The sequence below is a fragment of the Choloepus didactylus genome, chromosome 5 (genome assembly GCF_015220235.1).
Source record: "Choloepus didactylus isolate mChoDid1 chromosome 5, mChoDid1.pri, whole genome shotgun sequence".
NCBI lineage: Eukaryota > Metazoa > Chordata > Mammalia > Pilosa > Megalonychidae > Choloepus > Choloepus didactylus.
Genome location: NC_051311.1, coordinates 32,238,898 through 32,260,492, shown reverse-complemented (window position 1 = coordinate 32,260,492; position 21,595 = coordinate 32,238,898). Strand labels below are relative to the sequence as shown.

General features: G+C 36.2%; 1 protein-coding gene across 1 annotated transcript in view; it reads left to right on the top strand.

The window, feature by feature from the left end:
- RBM33 (RNA binding motif protein 33) overlaps nucleotides 1-21,595 on the top strand; it is a 216,345-nt gene that overhangs the window by 106,963 nt on the left and 87,787 nt on the right. Inside the window, 3 exon segments of the mRNA XM_037835742.1 lie at nucleotides 2,239-2,447; nucleotides 7,105-7,360; nucleotides 21,072-21,130. Coding sequence (XP_037691670.1) covers nucleotides 2,239-2,447; nucleotides 7,105-7,360; nucleotides 21,072-21,130 — 524 coding nt within the window.

Sequence of the window (21,595 nt, the reverse complement as noted above, 5' to 3'; positions counted from 1 at the left end):
TCATTTAAGGCAAAAGATCTTTAAAAAAATATTTTCACCTTGTAATAACAGCTGAAGATCAGTAGTGCCAGCAAGTGTGCAGTTCTAAGGTTATACTGTGGTCCTTGTATTTGCAAGGTTTTAAAAAAATTTTCTTGGTTCTGTTATCTTATAAAATTAAAAATGTTGTTTATTTTTATTTTGCGTAACAGATTGTGTGTTGCATGAGTATTCATTATGTATTAATCTAGCTATTACAAAAGTGTTTGCATGCAAATATGTCTCTCCTAAGAACATTTTAGAAAGGGACAATACAGTGTAAAGCTTTGTTGCATTAAGCTATATCTTTTTACTCTAGAATTGGGATATATTTCAGAAAACATTTAAAGTGAAATTAACATTTCAGTTGAAGTTACAAATGTAATTTCCATCCTGTCATATTTTGGTGACCCTTTTATGACAGCTTGTCTCAATTGGAGGAAAGTGTTTTTACTTGCTGATTAAAGATGTCATTTGAAACCATTTTATTATTGGGGATAGTGAAATTAATCTTGACACTTAGAACTACTAGAAAAATAATTGCTGATTCACCTCATAAAATGGGTATGTGAACCAATCATGTAGTCAAGATTAAAATAAAAGTCTGTGCTTGTTAAAAATGGATTAAATTTTTTTATGAATGAGTTCTAGATTCCTTTGAAGGTGGAGAGGAATACCATAGAAACAATTTCATAAAAATGAAATGTAGCTTAGAATTTTGTAAGAATTTGGGGATGGTTATGGAATCAGAGATATGAGATAGGCTCTGATAATATTTAAAATTTATCCTTCACTGTAGAAAAAGGTTTACGAATGCTGCTCACTTCTATTTAATTAACTCTTTATAAACGTAGGTTTATTGCAGTTCAAGTGTTATTTTAAAATAAAGGGACCATATTTGGATGAATTGTTTTTTTCCTTAGGAACAGAAAATAATGTACCAACTGAATTATAAGTTTTTTAGGGTCAAAGACCATGTTTTTTGTATTCCTAAAGCATTTGGCAGAGTGATGAGCAACTGCTGGATGCCCAATAAATCTTGAATTAGTGAGTTTTTCTTACTTTGTGACTTGGCTTTCATTTGATATGGCTTCCATATCTAGATTGCATATACAAAAGAATGTCCACCAAGTAAAGTTTTTTTATAAATCTGAAAATCTGAGATGACAGTAGTATTGAATGAGTTTTTCATTCTTTGTGAAATTAATTGACTTCAGAGTAAATTCATTAATAGTTTTGTTTTTAACTTAGAACAACCAGGAATTTTGTTTTTGTTTTTTGTTACTTGTTATTTATTTGTTTTTAGTCTCTGTGCCATTGTGTATTAATAATTTTTTTCCTGGCTTCAATAAGAAAATTGTATTGGTGTACAGACTGGTGTAGCCAGCTCCTGACTGATGTGATCTTCTAGCTGTTAAAGAGAAAATGATTGCAAAATGCTTAATAGTTTAAGGGCAGTGGTTAAATATAACTTCAGCCCCTTCATTTTAGCTCCCCTCAAAACATTTTTTTAAACATTTTTTATTGTAAAATATAACATATATACAGAAAAGTGATAAATTTCAAGATGTAGTTTAATAGTTATAGAGCAAATTTGAAAGTATCGTATGGGTTACAGTTGCAGTTTCAGGTATTTCCTTCTGGCTGTTCTAATACACTAGAAACTGAAAAAAAATAACTATAGAATGATTCAGTAGTCATAATCATTTCTTAAATCGTAACTTCTCTGTTATAACTCCTCCCTCTCATTTGATCGTTTTCTCAGTCTTCAGGGATATTTGGGCAGTGACCATTCTAACTTCTTCATGTTGAAAAGGGGTGTTGACGTGGGGTAGGGGAATGCAGCTTGTTGATGTTCTGGGAGACACTGGTCCCTCTGAGTTTCAGGGCTTATCTGGCATAGGAACAATCTGGAGGTTTTAAGTTCCCGTCAACACATTTTAGTGGTCTAAATGAAAATGTTTAAAATGTATGGGAGATACTTGTATTTTGTTTCCAAGGAAAAGCCTATCTTCATTTAACAGATATCACTAAGGGATAAGGGGTAATGAGTGTCACCGATTTTATCATAGTTGCTACTGCTATTTTAGTATTTATTGAGGTTGAAGCACTTGGCTGTTTCAGAGTATCATTATCATATCTTTTTTTTCCTATTTTCTCCATGTAAATCTGGTTTAGGCTTTTTGAAGGTAATCTAACACATATTATCTTTTCAAATAGAACTTTCAGCAGAAGCCAAAGCTGCATTACTTGAATTTGAAGAAAGAGAACGCCAGCATAAACAGGGACGCTATGGTTCAAGGCGGGGAGGAAGGAGAGGAGGTTCTTTAATGTGTCGCGGAATGGGAGACCAGAGAAGAGAGAACAGTGAGAGGGGAAGAATAAAAGATCACAGACCTGCTCTACTTCCTACACAGCCTCCTGTAGTGGTAATTCTTAAAATTTTATTGTGATAGCCTAAAACTTTAGAACAACTGAAGCCATGCTTTTGTGGGTATTATATTTTGCTTTTATGTCTTCGTAGCCTGAAATTAAAGTTTAGCGATAGTAATGATGGCTAAAGTTTCTTCTTTATAGTCCATAATATGATTTCATACATAGTCTTAGAAATTGTCTTCCCAGTAATCTGTTAGTGAGAATTTCTAATTCTGTACCATAGTTACCGTCAAAGAAAGAATTAATAGAAGACCTGATATGCTGTGGTTCTCAATGACAGGAACCACAAAGGAGCCTTGGCTTTTTCTTTTGCCTGCCTACACATCCTTCTCTTAAGTGTACTGGTATTTAAAATACTGAATTTTATTAGATATATGCTTTAGGCAATGGTTGTTTATTTTATAAAAAATATTTTTTTCCTTTATACTGTTTATTATGGGTTTTCCTTAAATTTCTCTCAGAGGGATTGTCACATCCTATCCATAGAAACTTTCATATGAATATTTTAAATAATTTAAAAAGTATAAATTGTGTAATTTATTTATTGTGTAATAATTTAAAAGTATAAATTATTGTATACTTATTGTATAAAAAGTATAAATTATACTTGTAAGTATAATTTACAAGCATAAAGCGTATACTTGTAAATTCAACTTAATTTGAATTTCCTTTGTATTTCAAAGAGGGGAGGGACATCTCAGAAGCAATGATAGAGGAATTGTAGTGATTTTTTGTTCTTTCAGTTGGCTTTAGGGTTTTATGGCTTTTTCTTCCAGACATTAGTCTTCAAGGACAGATGTATTTAATTCACATTTGTGTCCACTGTGCCTACCATATTTTTATCCTTACATCTTTATTTGAATTTAGGGGAAAAACACACTTTGCCTCTGTGTACAAATATCATATTTTAAGAGGCATACTTTTGTGAAACAACAAAGTAGAAAAAATTATTTATTATTTTAGTATGAGAATTCCAATTTTGATGTAATGGAAGGGAAGAGAAGCAGGCTTGATTATCATAGCATAAAGACTTTGATGACATTAATAACTTGTTTATTCATAAAAATATGTTGATCTTAATCCTTTTTTACATTTTGTGAATTATATTTCAAAGTATGATTTAAGAAGAAGTAATATACATAATTTCAAAGAACGTTATGGGCTATAGTTCCACAATTTCAGTTATTTCCTTATTCCTTACATATTTACACGAAGGTGATAACTTTCAAAGTACAATTTAACAAGTAGCTATAGAACAAATTTCAAAGGCTGTTATGGGTTATAGTTCTACCATTTCTGTTATATCTTTCTAGCTATGCTAATACCGTAGCCTCTAAAAAAGCAAAATTTTGTATGAAGATTCAGTATTCATAATACTTTGTTAAAATCCTATCTTGTCTTTTGCTACGTTTAATCGCTTTCTTGATAGCATTTCTAATATAAAAAGGACTGGACCTTCAGTTTCTTTCTTTTCTTTTCATATATTGCTTTCCCCTCTCTCCTCCCAACCTTGCCCCCAGCCTACACTTATCATATATTGAATAGCTGATTTGGTTATTGATCTGCTGGGGGAAAGGGGTATCTCTGTGATTTTGGAAAAGTCACTGCATTTTATTTTCGTACCCATAAAGAGGAAGTATATGCCTGGCCAACCTTTTTCAGAGAGGTTAAACTGAGAGAATAAAAAGTATTACAGAAGTTTAAGTTGATAGTATCTATGGAATTTGTATGTGAATGATCTTTTCATAAACAGAGCAATTTTTAAATACTACTGACTAGTAAAAATTAGAATATAGCTTACAGTCGAAAGGTCCATTTGGCTTAGTCACGTCAGCTATTTGGTTTGTTCCTATTTCAGTTACCTCTCATAGTCCAGGTCAGTCACATATGAATTCCAGAGATACTTTCTGGACTATTCTCCCTCCACTTGATACTCCAATTGCTATAAGGAATGTCTCCTTGCTACTTAGATTTTATTCTTTTCACTAAGCTGAACTATAAATCTTGGAATTGCCACTTTACTTTTTGTCAGTTCTTACCCTGTTTGACCACTTTCTCGGACTTATAACAGCACTGATGATGGTTTTTTTGAGATGTATGAGATTTTACTATCTTATCTTCTGAGACTTTCCCTTCTCCTTCTCCTTTGATCTTCCTTTTTATTTTTAATTGCCTTGCGTCTCAGGGTTTGTTCTTAGTCCTGTTTGTCGTCAATATTCTCACTTGGAAATATTATCCTTTCTGTCACCTGCCATTTCTATGTGACTCTTAGTCTTCTAGTCCTAACCTCTTTTAAATTCTCCCAGATAATTTAATTTAATTAGGAACAACTTTCAGATGCAGCCCCCTTCCCCATATGGTCAACACCCCTTTTCAATATGAAGAAGTTAGGGTGGTCACTGCCTAGACACCCCTGAAGATGGAGAAAGAGATTAAGTGAGTGGAAGGGGTAGCAACAAACAGGATAAGATTTAACAAAGGTCTGTGAATACTGAAACTTATATATAAATATATATATGTATATATTTTTAGATGCTGGGGTGTTGGAATAGCTGGAAGGAGGTAAATGATACAATGGAACTGTAACCTGTATCATTCTTTGCAATTTGCTCTATAGCTACTTGTTGAATTGTGCTTTGAAAGTCTTCACCTTTCTGTATATACCTTATATTTCATAATAAGGAAAGAACTGAAACTGTGGAACTATAACTCATAACAATTTTTGAAATTACCTGTATAACTGCTTATTGTGTTGTACATCGAAAGTTAACACCTTTCTGTATATATGTTATATTTCACAGTAATGGAAATAGCTGAAGTTGCGGAACTGTGACCGATGACATTCTTTGAAATTTGCTCTAACTACTTGTTGAAAGTTATTACTGTTATGTATATATGTTAAAGTTCACAGTAAAAAAAGCTTTAAAAAAATTCTCCCAAATTTTCACATGGATGTTTCATAGGCCCTAAACTTTCATTTGCTTAAAAAAAACACATGATCTTTTCTTTAAAACTCCTTTATGCTTTTTAGTTAATGATGAAGCATTGTGGTCATTTTCAGTTCAACTTAAACTTAACTAGGGTGTCCCAATGTCAATGAATGTCCTATCTGTGGGAATACAGCAGTGAATAAGTTAGATAGAAAAGGGAACATAAAAGATTCTGGGAGATTTTATAGCACTTGGTTTAAGGCTAGTACTAGAGTCTCTCAAAAAATCCTCCCTCAGGAAGGGACAGTTAGTCAAGGCCCAATGCAGTTTGGTTTCAAAGATTCTACTCCTTGTACCTTTGAAATGTCTCCTTCCTACTGCCCTTCTTTATACCTTGTTTATTCCATTGAACTCTTGCCCATAGCCTGTTAAATGGTCTTGGTCTTTCTTTTTTTACCTTCTTTACCCCTAGTTCATCTTACACACTGTTAGTAATAATTTTCCTAAATCACATTTCCCTCTAAAGAGATCGTAAGTGATTCCTCATTAAACACATTGTGTTATGGCATAGTTTACAAAATCATTTTCTGTGGAATTCAGAAGTCCTCCGTAATTTGGCATCCTATGGAAAACAGCTTGTTATATTAGATGGCTGAATTAGTAACATTTTACTGCCTTTTACTGCTCAGTCGTAATGTGACCAGAATTGACCAGAGGTTAAAAGCACAATTTCTGTAATTGGATGGTCTGAATTCATATTCTAGCTTTTCTATCGATCATCTATTTGACCTTAATAAATGAAGATAATATTAGAACCTACTTCATCGGATTATTGGGAAGACTAGATCAGTTAATTTATATACTGACCTTTAAATAGGTACTTGAAACATGGGACGGACTTGGTACACATTAACTGTTGTTTTGGTATTGATTTGCTCCTTTCTGGTGACTGCATTAGACAAAGTAACCTCAAGATCTTTGACCACTTTGAATATATAGTTCTTATACGCTTGCCTTCCTTCAAAGCTCTTTTTTCATGGCTGTAGTCATACTGGGTCTCCTTTTAGTTTACCAAGCAGATAGATATTTTCTGTTTCTATGCTTCTTTCAGGTTATTCTGTTATGCTTTCTGCATGGCATGTTTTTTTTTTTTCTTCTTTCATAGCCTAATACAAATACCACTTTCTGATAACCTTTTCCCATCCCTTAGTGGAATTAGTCTCTTCCCCACTTACCTCCTTCTAACACCTCGTTTTGTAACAGGGTTGCTCATTGCATGTTACTTGCCTTTTTTACTAGATTATGAGTAGGAAAAGGAGTAGGGATATGTGTTTAGGAAGGGCCGAGAGCAGCTTGTTTTCTGTATCCAGCACAGTATATTGCTCATTATGGACAATTTTGTTTATTGAGCTGAGTTTTTTTTAATATATTCATACAGAGTTTTGGGACTGATATTTTTTCCCTCTTGCCTTGAACTTGACTCACATTGTGAGATAGTAGTCCTCATTGTGAATAGATGGGAATGGTTTATTTATATTGCTGTTTATATAGAATTGTAACTGTGACTGTATTTCTTAAATTAGAACTTTTAAATTTTAATCCATGTAAATCTGTCTTGCATCAGCATTCTTTTACTTTTCTTCTAAATGTTGATTTCTGTGAATTTTTCCTTTTTTGTGGTTTTTAGACTCATTCTCCAAGATTAATTCCTCCTCCACAGCCACAGCCTCCACCTCCTCCACCACCTCCACCACCTCAGCAGCAGCCAATTAGAAGTCTGTTCCAGCAGCAACAGCTACAGCCTCTGCTTCCCTTACAACATCCACATCACCCCTCTCCTCCTCAAGGAATGCATATGCCTCCCCAAATAGAAACCCCAAGAATAATGATGACCCCTCCTCCAGTGACTCCACAGCAGCCCAAGAACATCCATATAAATCCACATTTCAAAGGAACCGTGGTAACTCCTGTTCAAGGTAAGTGTTTTCTTTTAGTGTTTTAAAGTAATGTTATAGATCCTGTGCCTCTGAAGGGCATTTATCAATTTATTTCACTTTGCTGTCATTGTGGCAAAAGAATTTTCACATTCAAGGTTGTAAGTATGAGTTGCTTTTCTTGATTCCTTCCCCCACTTAGAACACTTTAGCTTGATGGACCAAGTTCATTTGTTTAAAAATTTACATCACATATTTTATAATTTAATGGAAAATACTGCAAAAAGCACTTTAAATTTGAAGAACATAGTCTAGATAATTGCTGAAATGTAAGTGTTGTTATGCTTCATGAATTTCATGGGTGAAAATGTTTATAGTAATAAGTTAATTTTTAGGTTCCCATTTTATTCCAGTGTTAGATTAGTAATTAAGTGTTAGATTAGTAATTAGAAGGTAGAATAATTTGAAGGTAGAAATCCATTTTTAAATTACTATAATTGAATAACTGCTGATGCTATTATTACAAAAACATGTTCCTAAAGCTAGGAAACTATTCTTGAGCAATTTATGTGAAATATATCTTCAGGTATCTGTTTAACAAATGTTTATTGAGACACTACTCTGTCCCTAGCATTTGAGATATATTGGTTAACAAAACAGATAAAACTTCCTGCAGTCATTGACCTATCTTTCTAGCAGAGAGAAACAATTAATAAGCAATAAATGTAAGTATATAATAAGTAACAATTTTGTGTGGCATGTTAAAAGATGAAAATGCAATGAGAAAAGAGCAGTGATAAGGGGGATAAGAATCAGGTTGCAGTTTCAAATAGGGTGGTCAGGGTAGGCCTCATTGAGAAAGTAAAAGTTGAAGGAGGTAAGGGAGATAATGATTGTGATTATTTAGGGAACATCACTCCAGGCAGAGGAATCAGCAAGTAAAAAAGGCCTGTCTTAAGGTGGGACCATGCCTGTGTGCATGAGTAACCAAAAAAGTCTGAGGAGAGAAGTTATAAAATCATCCTTTAAGGGAGTGGAAAAGTGGATGTACTTGGGAAATACAGTGTTATTACTTGGCTAGATTATATATAGCCCATGAATTTAAAGTAAGACCAGTCAGTCTCTTGTATGTTTTTGTCCAGCTGTGTTCAACTACATGTGTCAGGTGTAGAATAGTGGATTTACTAAGGGTGTGAATTTGACAAAACAATAGAAGATAGGGCAAGTTCTTATAATGATGACTGTAAGAATTTAAGGTATATATTGAGGGAGAAGAGGGTATCAGTGGAGGGTGTAAGGTGGTGAAAAGGAGGTAATTGGAGATTTTGGTAGAGTCTAAAGAATGTTCAAATCATGGTTACTAGAGAAAGATATAAAGTGGGTGCATAAACTTAAGATTGTGGAAATGTTGCAGTTACTGATAATGACAAGGTCTAGGATATGACTAGAGGATTGGTGGCTAAAGTGGGATTCGAGGACAGGATCATTGCAGAGCAGTAGTTCAGTAACTGGAGAGGCCAGGTTAGAAGGATTATGTATGTGTTTCTTCAGATAGCCAAGAATTAAGGTAGAAATAATGTTGAAGAAAATGACAGTAAACCAGGAGCTAAAATCTTTAAGAAATGAGAGGAGTGGTTTGACCAGTAGATTAACAGCAACAGTAGAGACAGGGGGTGATATAGTCTGATGACTTAAGATTGAAAGTTGGGGGGTCTGGAAACAGCAGTGAGGATCAAAAAGGACCCCTGCCTTCCCTTCAGACCTGTGTTAAGAAGGCTCTAGAAGATAACACAGCTACCACTTAAGAAGGCTTCAGGGGAAGCATTGTCCTTAGGGGAGAGCTAGGTTTCTATTAGTGCAAGAAGGTGAAAGGACTGAAGGATATTGTGAATTCTGCTGATGATGAATTTGGAATTCCAAAGGGTGCAGGGGAGAAATTTCAGAAATTGGGGGAGATAGTGTTTGAAGTGTAGGAGAGGGCTAGTTACCTGGAGACTGCCCTTCCCAGGGATTTTCTGAGATGGGGAATTTGAGACTAGAGGGAGGAGATATTGAAGGTAAAAGATGGGGAAGACAAGTGGGAGAGAAGGTAGGGAGGGATGGTGATGGGGGAGGGATCAGGACAGGCACCAACAGAGCCAAGAATAGGCACAGATGGACAGATAAAGGCAGGACAGGAACCTTGAGGGAGGGACAGAGAGGGAGCCCATGGTAGAGCTTGGGGGGTGGGGAGTGGGAGAGAAATGGGAGTAAGAGGGAGTGACACCCACACCAAGTAGGTATGGTTTTGGGACCTTTGTCTCCATTTATATTTATCAAGCAAATCTACTTTTGTCTATTTTATGCAAAGAAATCCAGTAGAATAGTATCAACATCGCTAGTCAGATAATGGAAAAGCTTGTTCAAGTGGAGGAACTCGTGCAGTATTAGTTTAAGGAATGTATGTATAATTTTTAACCTAAAATACATAAATAAGCATTTGCTGACCAGTGTTTTGGTAATGGTCCAAGGTCTTTTCTTTGAGTCAGGGTCTACTTTTAAGAGTTCTGCTTCCTCTTTGTTCTCAAACCACACCATAGTGCATCTTCTCTGGTTTCAGCTTTTACTTTCTTTGAAGTGAAGCAAAAACTTAGTTGAATGAAAGGAAACTAGAGTGCAAAATCTTGTAGAAATTTTTCCTTCTCTAGGGGTAATTAGGGGGAAATGATTAGGTGACCCAGTGTGATTTTTATAACTGCTGAGTCTTGTTTGTACAGATACTGTTCTAGTCACATTCATTAACTGGTTGGTTATGAACTAAAGGAATCAGAGACAAATTTTATTGTCCCTGTGGACCACTGTAGAATTGTTAACATGTTGACTGGAGGGTGGTATTCTAAAAATTCAGTGATACTGTCTTATAATAGTGAATATTTAGTGTGGATATAATTTTGGATAGGGTACCATTTTAAGTGCCAGAATGGTACCTATGATGGATTATAACAACAAGTTATAATAAAAGTGGTTATATTGACTATTCCCTTCTCCTCTCTCCTCTTTGGGGCCTCTCCAGGTAGATTCCTTGGTCAGCCTGAGTTGCCAATTAAAGACGGGGGTGGAGGCCTTCAGTAGTGAATACAGAATTCAAAGACACTGTGGGTACTCTGTCTCCCCCAAGCCCAGCCTAGTCCCTCAACCTGGGCTTTCTGATAGAAAATAACCACATATATTACTTTTAGATTTAAAAAAAAAAAAAAAGTAGAAATAAAGAAAAAGAAAAAAGGGAAAAAAAAAAAAAAAGAAAAAAAAAGAGTCTCTTTTAAAAGTCTTTCCCCAGCCTGGAAGTTTTGTCAGTGTCAGAATAGAGCATTTAAAGATATGCTTTGGGACTGGTGAGCTGTATGTTTTAGTTACTCCTCCAGGAAAGTAGGTAAAAAGCCAGGAACTGCGTGGACTGGACACCACAGAGCAATCTGTCTTTGGGCATACTTCATACAACACTCATGAAAACGTGGAACTGCTGAGATCAGCAAAATCTGTAAGTTTTTGCGGCCAGGGGACCCGCGCCCCTCCCTGCCAGGCTCAGTCCCGGGGGAGGAGGGGCTGTCAGCTCCAGGAAGGAGAAGGGAGAATTGCAGTGGCTGCTCTTATGGGAAACTCATTCTACTGATTCAAACTCCAACCATAGATAGACTGAGACCAGACACCAGAGACTCTGAGAGCAGCCAGCCCAGCAGAGAGGAGACAGGCATAGAAAAAAAAACAACACGAAAAACTCCAAAATAAAAGCAGAGGATTTTTGGAGTTCTGGTGAACACAGAAAGGGGAAGGGCGGAGATCAGGCCTTAAGGCGCATATGCAAATCCCGAAGCAAGGCTGATCTCTCTGCCCTGTGCACCTTTCCTTAATGGCCCTGGTTGCTTTGTCTATTAGCATTTCAATAACCCATTAGATCTCTGAGGAGGGCCGTTTTTTTTTTGTTTTTTTTTTTTTTTAAATCCTTTTTGCTTTTTCTAAAACAATCACTCTAAGAAGCTCAATACAGAAAGCTTCAAAGAATTGAAATTTGGGCACGTCAAGTCAAGAGCAGAACTAAGAGAGCTCTGAGACAAAAGGCAATAATCCAGTGGCTGAGAAAATTCACTAAACAACACAACTTCCCAAGAAAAGGGGGGTGTCCGCTCACAGCCACCATCCTGGTGGACAGGAAACACTCCTGCCCATCGCCAGCCCCATAGCCCAGAGCTGCCCCAGACAACCCAGTGTGACGGAAGTGCTTCAAATAACAGGCACACACCACAAAACTGGGCGTGGACATTAGCCTTCCCTGCAACCTCAGCTGAATGTCCCAGAGCTGGGAAGGGGGAGCAGTGTGAATTAACAGAGCCCCATTCAGCCATCATTTGAGCAGACTGGGAGCCTCCCAACACAGCCCAGCAGCCCAGAACTGCCCTGGGGGGACGGCACTCACCTGTGACATAGCACAGTCATCCCTCAACAGAGGACCCGGGGTGCACAGCCTGGAAGAGGGGCCCACTTGCAAGTCTCAGGAGCCATACGCCAATACCAAAGACTTGTGGGTCAGTGGCAGAGACAAACTGTGGCAGGACTGAACTGAAGGATTAGACTATTGCAGTAGCTTTAAAACTCTAGGATCATCAGGGAGATTTGACTGTTAGGGCCACCCCCCCTCCCCGACTGCCCAGAAACACGCCCCACATACAGGGCAGGCAACACCAACTACACACGCAAGCTTGGTACACCAATTGGGCCCCACAAGACTCACTCCCCCACTCACCAAAAAGGCTAAGCAGGGGAGATCTGGCTTGTGGAGAACAGGTGGCTCGTGGACGCCACCTGCTGGTTAGTTAGAGAAAGTGTACTCCACGAAGCTGTAGATCTGATAAATTAGAGATAAGGACTTCAACTGGTCTACAAACCCTAAAAGAACCCTATCAAGTTCAGCAAATGCCACGAGGCCAAAAACAACAGAAAATTATAAAGCATATGAAAAAACCAGACGATATGGATAACCCAAGCCCAAGCACCCAAATCAGAAGACCAGAAGAGACACACCTAGAGCAGCTACTCAAAGAACTAAAGATGAACAATGAGACCATAGTACGGGATATGAAGGAAATCAAGAAGACCCTAGAAGAGCATAAAGAAGACATTGCAAGACTAAATAAAAAAATGGATGATCTTATGGAAATTAAAGAAACTGTTGACCAAATTAAAAAGATTCTGGACACTCATAGTACAAGACTAGAGGAAGTTGAACAACGAATCAGTGACCTGGAAGATGACAGAATGGAAAATGAAAGCATAAAAGAAAGAATGGGGAAAAAAATTGAAAAACTCGAAATGGACCTCAGGGATATGATAGATAATATGAAACGTCCGAATATAAGACTCATTGGTGTCCCAGAAGGGGAAGAAAAGGTTAAAGGTCTAGGAAGAGTATTCAAAGAAATTGTTGGGGAAAACTTCCCAAATCTTCTAAACAACATAAATACACAAATCATAAATGCTCAGCGAACTCCAAATAGAATAAATCCAAAAAAACCCACTCCGAGACATATACTGATCACACTGTCAAACATAGAAGAGAAGGAGCAAGTTCTGAAAGCAGCAAGAGAAAAGCAATTCACCACATACAAAGGAAACAGCATAAGACTAAGTAGTGACTACTCAGCAGCCACCATGGAGGCGAGAAGGCAGTGGCACGATATATTTAAAATTCTGAGTGAGAGGAATTTCCAGCCAAGAATACTTTATCCAGCAAAGCTCTCCTTCAAATTTGAGGGAGAGCTTAAATTTTTCACAGACAAACAAATGCTGAGAGAATTTGCTAACAAGAGACCTGCCCTACTGGAGATACTAAAGGGAGCCCTACAGACAGAGAAACAAAGACAGGACAGAGAGACTTGGAGAAAGGTTCAGTACTAAAGAGATTCGGTATGGGTACAATAAAGGATATTAATAGAGAGAGGGAAAAATATGGCAAACATAATCCAAAGGATAAGATGGCCGATTCAAGAAATGCCTTCACGGTTTTAACGTTGAATGTAAATGGATTAAACTCCCCAATTAAAAGATATAGATTCGCAGAATGGATCAAAAAAAATGAACCATCAATATGTTGCATACAAGAGACTCATCTTAGACACAGGGACACAAAGAAACTGAAAGTGAAAGGATGGAAAAAAATATTTCATGCAAGCTACAGCCAAAAGAAAGCAGGTGTAGCAATATTAATCTCAGATAAAATAGACTTCAAATGCAGGGATGTTTTGAGAGACAAAGAAGGCCACTACATACTAATAAAAGGGGCAATTCAGCAAGAAGAAATAACAATCGTAAATGTCTATGCACCCAATCAAGGTGCCACAAAATACATGAGAGAAACATTGGCAAAACTAAAGGAAGCAATTGATGTTTCCACAATAATTGTGGGAGACTTCAACACATCACTCTCTCCTATAGATAGATCAACCAGACAGAAGACCAATAAGGAAATTGAAAACCTAAACAATCTGATAAATGAATTAGATTTAACAGACATCTACAGGACATTACATCCCAAATCACCAGGATACACATACTTTTCTAGTGCTCACGGAACTTTCTCCAGAATAGATCATATGCTGGGACATAAAACAAGCCTCAATAAATTTAAAAAGATTGAAATTATTCAAAGCACATTCTCTGACCACAATGGAATACAATTAGAAGTCAATAACCATCAGAGACTTAGAAAATTCACAAATACCTGGAGGTTAAACAACACACTCCTAAACAATCAGTGGCTTAACGAAGAAATAGCAAGAGAAATTGCTAAATATATAGAGACGAATGAAAATGAGAACACAACATACCAAAACCTATGGGATGCAGCAAAAGCAGTGCTAAGGGGGAAATTTATAGCACTAAACGCATATATTAAAAAGGAAGAAAGAGCCAAAATCAAAGAACTAATGGATCAACTGAAGAAGCTAGAAAATGAACAGCAAACCAATCCTAAACCAAGTACAAGAAAAGAAATAACAAGGATTAAAGCAGAAATAAATGACATAGAGAACAAAAAAACAATAGAAAGGATAAATATCACCAAAAGTTGGTTCTTTGAGAAGATCAACAAGATTGACAAGCCCCTAGCTAGACTGACAAAATCAAAAAGAGAGAAGACCCATATAAACAAAATAATGAATGAAAAAGGTGACATAACTGCAGATCCTGAAGAAATTAAAAAAATTATAAGAGGATATTATGAACAACTGTATGGCAACAAACTGGATAATGTAGAAGAAATGGAGAATTTCCTGGAAACATATGAACAACCTAGACTGACCAGAGAAGAAATAGAAGACCTCAACCAACCCATCACAAGCAAAGAGATCCAATCAGTCATCAAAAATCTTCCCACAAATAAATGCCCAGGGCCAGATGGCTTCACAGGGGAATTCTACCAAACTTTCCAGAAAGAACTGACACCAATCTTACTCAAACTCTTTCAAAACATTGAAAAAAATGGAACACTACCTAACTCATTTTATGAAGCTAACATCAATCTAATACCAAAACCAGGCAAAGATGCTACAAAAAAGGAAAACTACCGGCCAATCTCCCTAATGAATATAGATGCAAAAATCCTCAACAAAATACTTGCAAATCGAATCCAAAGCCACATTAAAAAAATCATACACCATGACCAAGTGGGGTTCATTCCAGGCATGCAAGGATGGTTCAACATAAGAAAAACAATCAATGTATTACAACACATTAAAAACTCAAAAGGGAAAAATCAATTGATCATCTCAATAGATGCTGAAAAAGCATTTCACAAAATCCAACATCCCTTTTTGATAAAAACACTTCAAAAGGTAGGAATTGAAGGAAACTTCCTCAACATGATAAAGAGCATATATGAAAAACCCACAGCCAGCATAGTACTCAATGGTGAGAGACTGAAAGCCTTCCCTCTAAGATCAGGAACAAGACAAGGATGCCCGCTGTCACCACTGTTATTCAACATTGTGCTGGAAGTGCTAGCCAGGGCAATCCGGCAAGACAAAGAAATAAAAGGCATCCAAATTGGAAAAGAAGAAGTAAAACTGTCATTGTTTGCAGATGATATGATCTTATATCTAGAAAATCCTGAGAAATCAACGATACACCTACTAGAGCTAATAAACAAATTTAGCAAAGTAGCGGGATACAAGATTAATGCACATAAGTCAGTAATGTTTCTATATGCTAGAAATGAACAAACTGAAGAGACACTCAAGAAAAAGATACCATTTTCAATAGCAACTAAAAAAATCAAGTACCTAGGAATAAACTTAACCAAAGATGTAAAAGACCTATACAAAGAAAACTACATAACTCTACTAAAAGAAATAGAAGGGGACCTTAAAAGATGGAAAAATATTCCATGTTCATGGATAGGAAGGCTAAATGTCATTAAGATGTCAATTCTACCCAAACTCATCTACAGATTCAATGCAATCCCAATCAAAATTCCAACAACCTACTTTGCAGACTTGGAAAAGCTAGTTATCAAATTTATTTGGAAAGGGAGGATGCCTCGAATTGCTAAAGACACTCTAAAAAAGAAAAACGAAGTGGGAGGACTTACACTCCCTGACTTTGAAGCTTATTATAAAGCCACAGTTGCCAAAACAGCATGGTACTGGCACAAAGATAGACATATAGATCAATGGAATCGAATTGAGAATTCAGAGATAGACCCTCAGATCTATGGCCGACTGATCTTTGATAAGGCCCCCAAAGTCACCGAACTGAGCCATAATGGTCTTTTCAACAAATGGGGCTGGGAGAGTTGGATATCCATATCCAAAAGAATGAAAGAGGACCCCTACCTCACCCCCTACACAAAAATTAACTCAAAATGGACCAAAGATCTCAATATAAAAGAAAGTACCATAAAACTCCTAGAAGATAATGTAGGAAAACATCTTCAAGACCTTGTATTAGGAGGCCACTTCCTAGACTTTACACCCAAAGCACAAGCAACAAAAGAGAAAATAGATAAATGGGAACTCCTCAAGCTTAGAAGTTTCTGCACCTCAAAGGAATTTCTCAAAAAGGTAAAGAGGCAGCCAACTCAATGGGAAAAAATTTTTGGAAACCATGTATCTGACAAAAGACTGATATCTTGCATATACAAAGAAATCCTACAACTCAATGACAATAGTACAGACAGCCCAATTATAAAATGGGCAAAAGATATGAAAAGACAGTTCTCTGAAGAGGAAATACAAATGGCCAAGAAACACATGAAAAAATGTTCAGCTTCACTAGCTATTAGAGAGATGCAAATTAAGACCACAATGAGATACCATCTAACACCGGTTAGAATGGCTGCCATTAAACAAACAGGAAACTACAAATGCTGGAGGGGATGTGGAGAAATTGGAACTCTTATTCATTGTTGGTGGGACTGTATAATGGTTCAGCCACTCTGGAAGTCAGTCTGGCAGTTCCTTAGAAAACTAGATATAGAGCTACCATTCGATCCAGCGATTGCACTTCTCGGTATATACCCGGAAGATCGGAAAGCAGTGACACGAACAGATATCTGCACACCAATGTTCATAGCAGCATTATTCACAATTGCCAAGAGATGGAAACAACCCAAATGTCCTTCAACAGATGAGTGGATAAATAAAATGTGGTATATACACACGATGGAATACTACGCGGCAGTAAGAAGGAACGATCTGGTGAAACATATGACAACATGGATGAACCTTGAAGACATAATGCTGAGCGAAATAAGCCAGGCACAAAAAGAGAAATATTATATGCTACCACTAATGTGAACTTTGAAAAATGTAAAACAAATGGTGTATAATGTAGAATGTAGGGGAACTAGCAGTAGAGAGCAATTAAGGAAGGGGGAACAATAATCCAAGAAGAACAGATAAGCTATTTAACGTTCTGGGGATGCCCAGAAATGACTATGGTCTGTTAATTTCTGATGGATGTAGTAGGAACAAGTTCACTGAAATGTTGCTATATTATGTAACTTTCTTGGGGTAAAGTAGGAACATGTTGGAAGTTAAGCAGTTATCTTAGGTTAGTTGTCTTTTTCTTACTCCCTTGCTATGGTCTCTTTGAAATGTTTTTTTATTGTATGTTTGTTTTCTTTTTAACTTTTTTTTTCATACAGTTGATTTGAAAAAAGAAGGGAAAGTTAAAAAAAAAAAAAAAAGAAAAAAGACAAACAAGGAAAAAAAAAAAAATATGTAGTGCCCCCTTGAGGAGCCTGTGGAGAATGCAGGGGTATTCGCCTACCCCACCTCCATGGTTGCTAACATGACCACAGACATAGGGGACTGGTGGTTTGATGGGTTGAGCCCTCTACCATAAGTTTTACCCTTGGGAAGACGGCTGCTGCAAAGGAGAGGCTAGGCCTGCCTGTATTTGTGCCTAAGAGTCTCCTCCTGAATGCCTCTTTGTTGCTCAGATGTGGCCCTCTCTCTCTGGCTAAGCCAACTTGAAAGGTGAAATCACTGCCCTCCCCCCTACGTGGGATCAGACACCCAGGGAAGTGAGTCTCCCTGGCAACGTGGAATATGACTCCCGGGGAGGAATGTAGACCCGGCATCGTGGGATGGAGAACATCTTCTTGACCAAAAGGGGGATGTGAAAGGAAATGAAATAAGCTTCAGTGGCAGAGAGATTCCAAAACGAGCCGAGAGATCACTCTGGTGGGCACTCTTACGCACACTTTAGACAACCTTTTTTAGGTTCTAAAGAATTGGGGTAGCTGGTGGTGGATACCTGAAACTATTAAACTACAACCCAGAACCCATGAATCTCGAAGACAGTTGTATAAAAATGTAGCTTATGAGGGGTGACAGTGGGATTGGGAATGCCATAAGGACCAAACTCCACTTTGTCTAGTTTATGGATGGATGTGTAGAAAAGTAGGGGAAGCAAACAAACAGACAAAGGTACCTAGTGTTCTTTTTTACTTCAATTGCTCTTTTTCACTCTAATTATTATTCTTGTTATTTTTGTGTGTGTGCTAATGAAGGTGTCAGGGATTGATTTAGGTGATGAATGTACAACTATGTAATGGTACTGTAAACAATCGAAAGTACAATTTGTTTTGTATGACTGCGTGGTATGTGAATATATCTCAATAAAATGATGATTAAAAAAAATAATAATAAAAAAAATAAAAAAATAAAAAAAAATAAAGATATGCTTTGGAAAAAAAAAGTGGTTATATTAATTTATAAGAATTTGATATATCAAAGAACAGCTGAATTGTGCACTTGGTATATTGTTCTTTTTAAAACTTTTGTAAGGAAAAAAAGATAAGGATATTAAGTCCCCTGTTCTCCCCCCACTTCCCCCACTATCTCCCCCCACCATCCTCTTACCCTCCGTCCCACCCATACATACCCATTCATAATAGTGAATATTTAGTGTGGATATAATTTTGGATAGGGTACCATTTTAAGTGCCGGAATGGTACCTATGAAGGATTATAACAACAAGTTATAATAAAAGTGGTTACATTAATTTATAAGAATTTGATATATCAAATAACAGCTGAATTGTGCACTTGGTATATTGTTCTTTTTAAAACTTTTGTAAGGAAAAAAAGATAAGGATATTAAGTATCCTTCAGAGGTAGGTGCCATTAACAGGTTGGTATGTACCCTTCCAAACATTTTAATGGTATTAATAGTACCATGCCTGTGTCCAAATGTTTTAGAAAACGGATCTGTTCTTTACAACTTTTTTTTTTTTTCTTTAAACTAACAACATAGCCACATCTTTTCCTGGTGGTATATATTTTCCTTTTGATGATGAGGAGGGTTCCAGCAAATTATAATTTATTTAGTCAGTGGTGATGGAAATTTAATGTGTTTCCAGATTTTCACTATTATAACTGTTTCAACAAATTGAAATTTAACTTATTCCATTAAATACATGTGAGAATAGTAGGATATAAATATTAAATATCAAATATTCAGAGTTTAAGGTTCAACTAAAATGCTCTTAAGAGTTTTAAATTCTCTTTCATTCAGTATGGTGCAGGCATGGCAGATAGGTAGGGATTTCCTCATGCTTGCAAACCCAGTAAACTGCGAGACATCTGCAAAGACAGACTGAAAACACTTTGGCAATCTGACTAATGCTTTCTCTCTTTGGGGGTGGGCTAGATAGATTTCTAATCTACTGCTGTAAAGCTGTCCTTAGTTGCTTTCTTTTGTCAACTCTTATTCCTTATCTCTTCTGTGTCCTGTCACTGTTTTCTGTGCAGTTTATCTAAAAATTAAAAAAAAGGGGGCGGGGTGCTGATACTTCGTGGAAAATACTTGCTGAAGGTTTCTGTTAAGAAATCCATAAATGGATTTCTTCCCCGAGGTCCTCCTAGATTTCTTGCTTCCATTCTCCCCAGTAAAAGAGGCTTAAAATTTTTATCCTTTCATTGTATTGGATTTATTGGTTATGAATTGACTTTTAAATTCCAATTTTAAAAGCAAGTGGTACATACGCTAGAATTCTTGAAGATCTAGGTATTCTGTATTTGGTACTTAATTTTTAAAATGTTTTTTTAAAATGTTTTTATATGTAGTTTTTTCTTCCTCTCTTTCATTAAAATCTTTTTGAGATTGGAGATACTCTGTTTTTTTCTTCTTCCACTTATTGATCTAATATTTTACTTCAGACACATAATTGATTTACCACAGTACCTTTTAACTATAAAATGGGGGTGGGGTGGTGGATCTTATTTTATGTAAAGTCTTGCAGACGACCCACTGTAATACTGAAAGTTGGGCTTGTTGGATTAATCTCTCAAGGGAGGAATGAACTGCCATTTTTACATTTTGTAAAAGTAAGTTTCTTTCAGTCACACTTTGATCAGACAATTATATAGGCACATAGGTAGTTTCACTTTAAATTGAACCTGTGGAAGTATGATGTTGATCAGGGCTTAATTTATGGAATTCCTCTAGTAATCACAGTAAATAAAAAATAGCTTATCCTAGTGCTGTATTTTTTAATGTACTTTTGTTTGACTTTTAAAGCTGTATTGGCTCCACGTTTCTCATTTACCAGAAATTTCTTAAATAAAAAGATGCCACATTATAAACTTCACCTGGCAATCTGATAACTTATTAGGTGCATGTGGAAAAACATTTTAATGGTAAAAGATAGCATGTACTCAGTTTTGTGATTTCTTTTTTCAAAATGAAGATCAGTATAGCACATAACTTAAACACATTTGATTTAGGCCCAGTGTATGAAACTAAAATATAGCTTCCCTATTATAAAATGTCTGTTTTAAAATTATCTGATTCCTTGATTTTGTAGATTGAAAGGGGTATTCCTTATATAAAAACAAGAACAAACTAAAAGTCTTGGCATAGAGGATTGTTTAGTTTTTTTGTAATTTGTATGTGAGCATTTTCTCCAATATCAAGGGTACTAGTATTTTCCTTTTTTCTGCCTGCGTCATTTTTCTTTCCCTCTCTTTTTTGTAATTCTAGAGTATTTAGATTTAAATTTGTATTTGATTGGGGTAGGAAAATATAATCTAACAAAAGTTTTCTTCCTTTCTTCTTCTGCAGTTAAAAATGTTAAGCACCTAGCTTATGTGTAACCTTACTATATTGTTATATAATTATTATACATTGTATATAGTTTATGATATTGTATTCCTTTTTCCAATAGGTATCAATGTTAAGTGAAATTATCATTTTAATGATTGGTGTTTTTCTTTTAGTACCCTTGCTACCAGTTCCGAGCCAGCCAAGACCTGCTGTAGGACCCCAGAGATTCCCAGTGAGTAGCAGCTGTTCCTTCTGCTGTGATATGGATAAGCATACATTTACAAAGAAATATTAATATGGCAAATACAAGTGGCTCCAGCTAAATATAATTTTAAGGATTCGTAAATATTGACAATAATCTCTGCAGTTGAAAATGTTTGTTAGAAGCTTAAGGTCAATGGATTTTTGAGGTGGAATTAATTTTGTTTAACTGTAAAATTGTTGAATCAGAATCATCAGTGGAATGCCTTTCATCTTAAATAATATGAATTTTGATTTTATTATTGCCTTTTGTTAAATGTGAAAGGTCGTTGCTTTATTACAGAGTGTTTGCATGCATGTGTGCTTTTGTGCATGTGTGGGTATGTGTATGAAATTCTAGGGAATAAACATCAGATTGCTCCTTGTTTTTCAGAAAATCTCAAAAGTATTAATGAACCATTTGTTTCATATTTTAAAAAGGCGGCTTTCTTTTTAA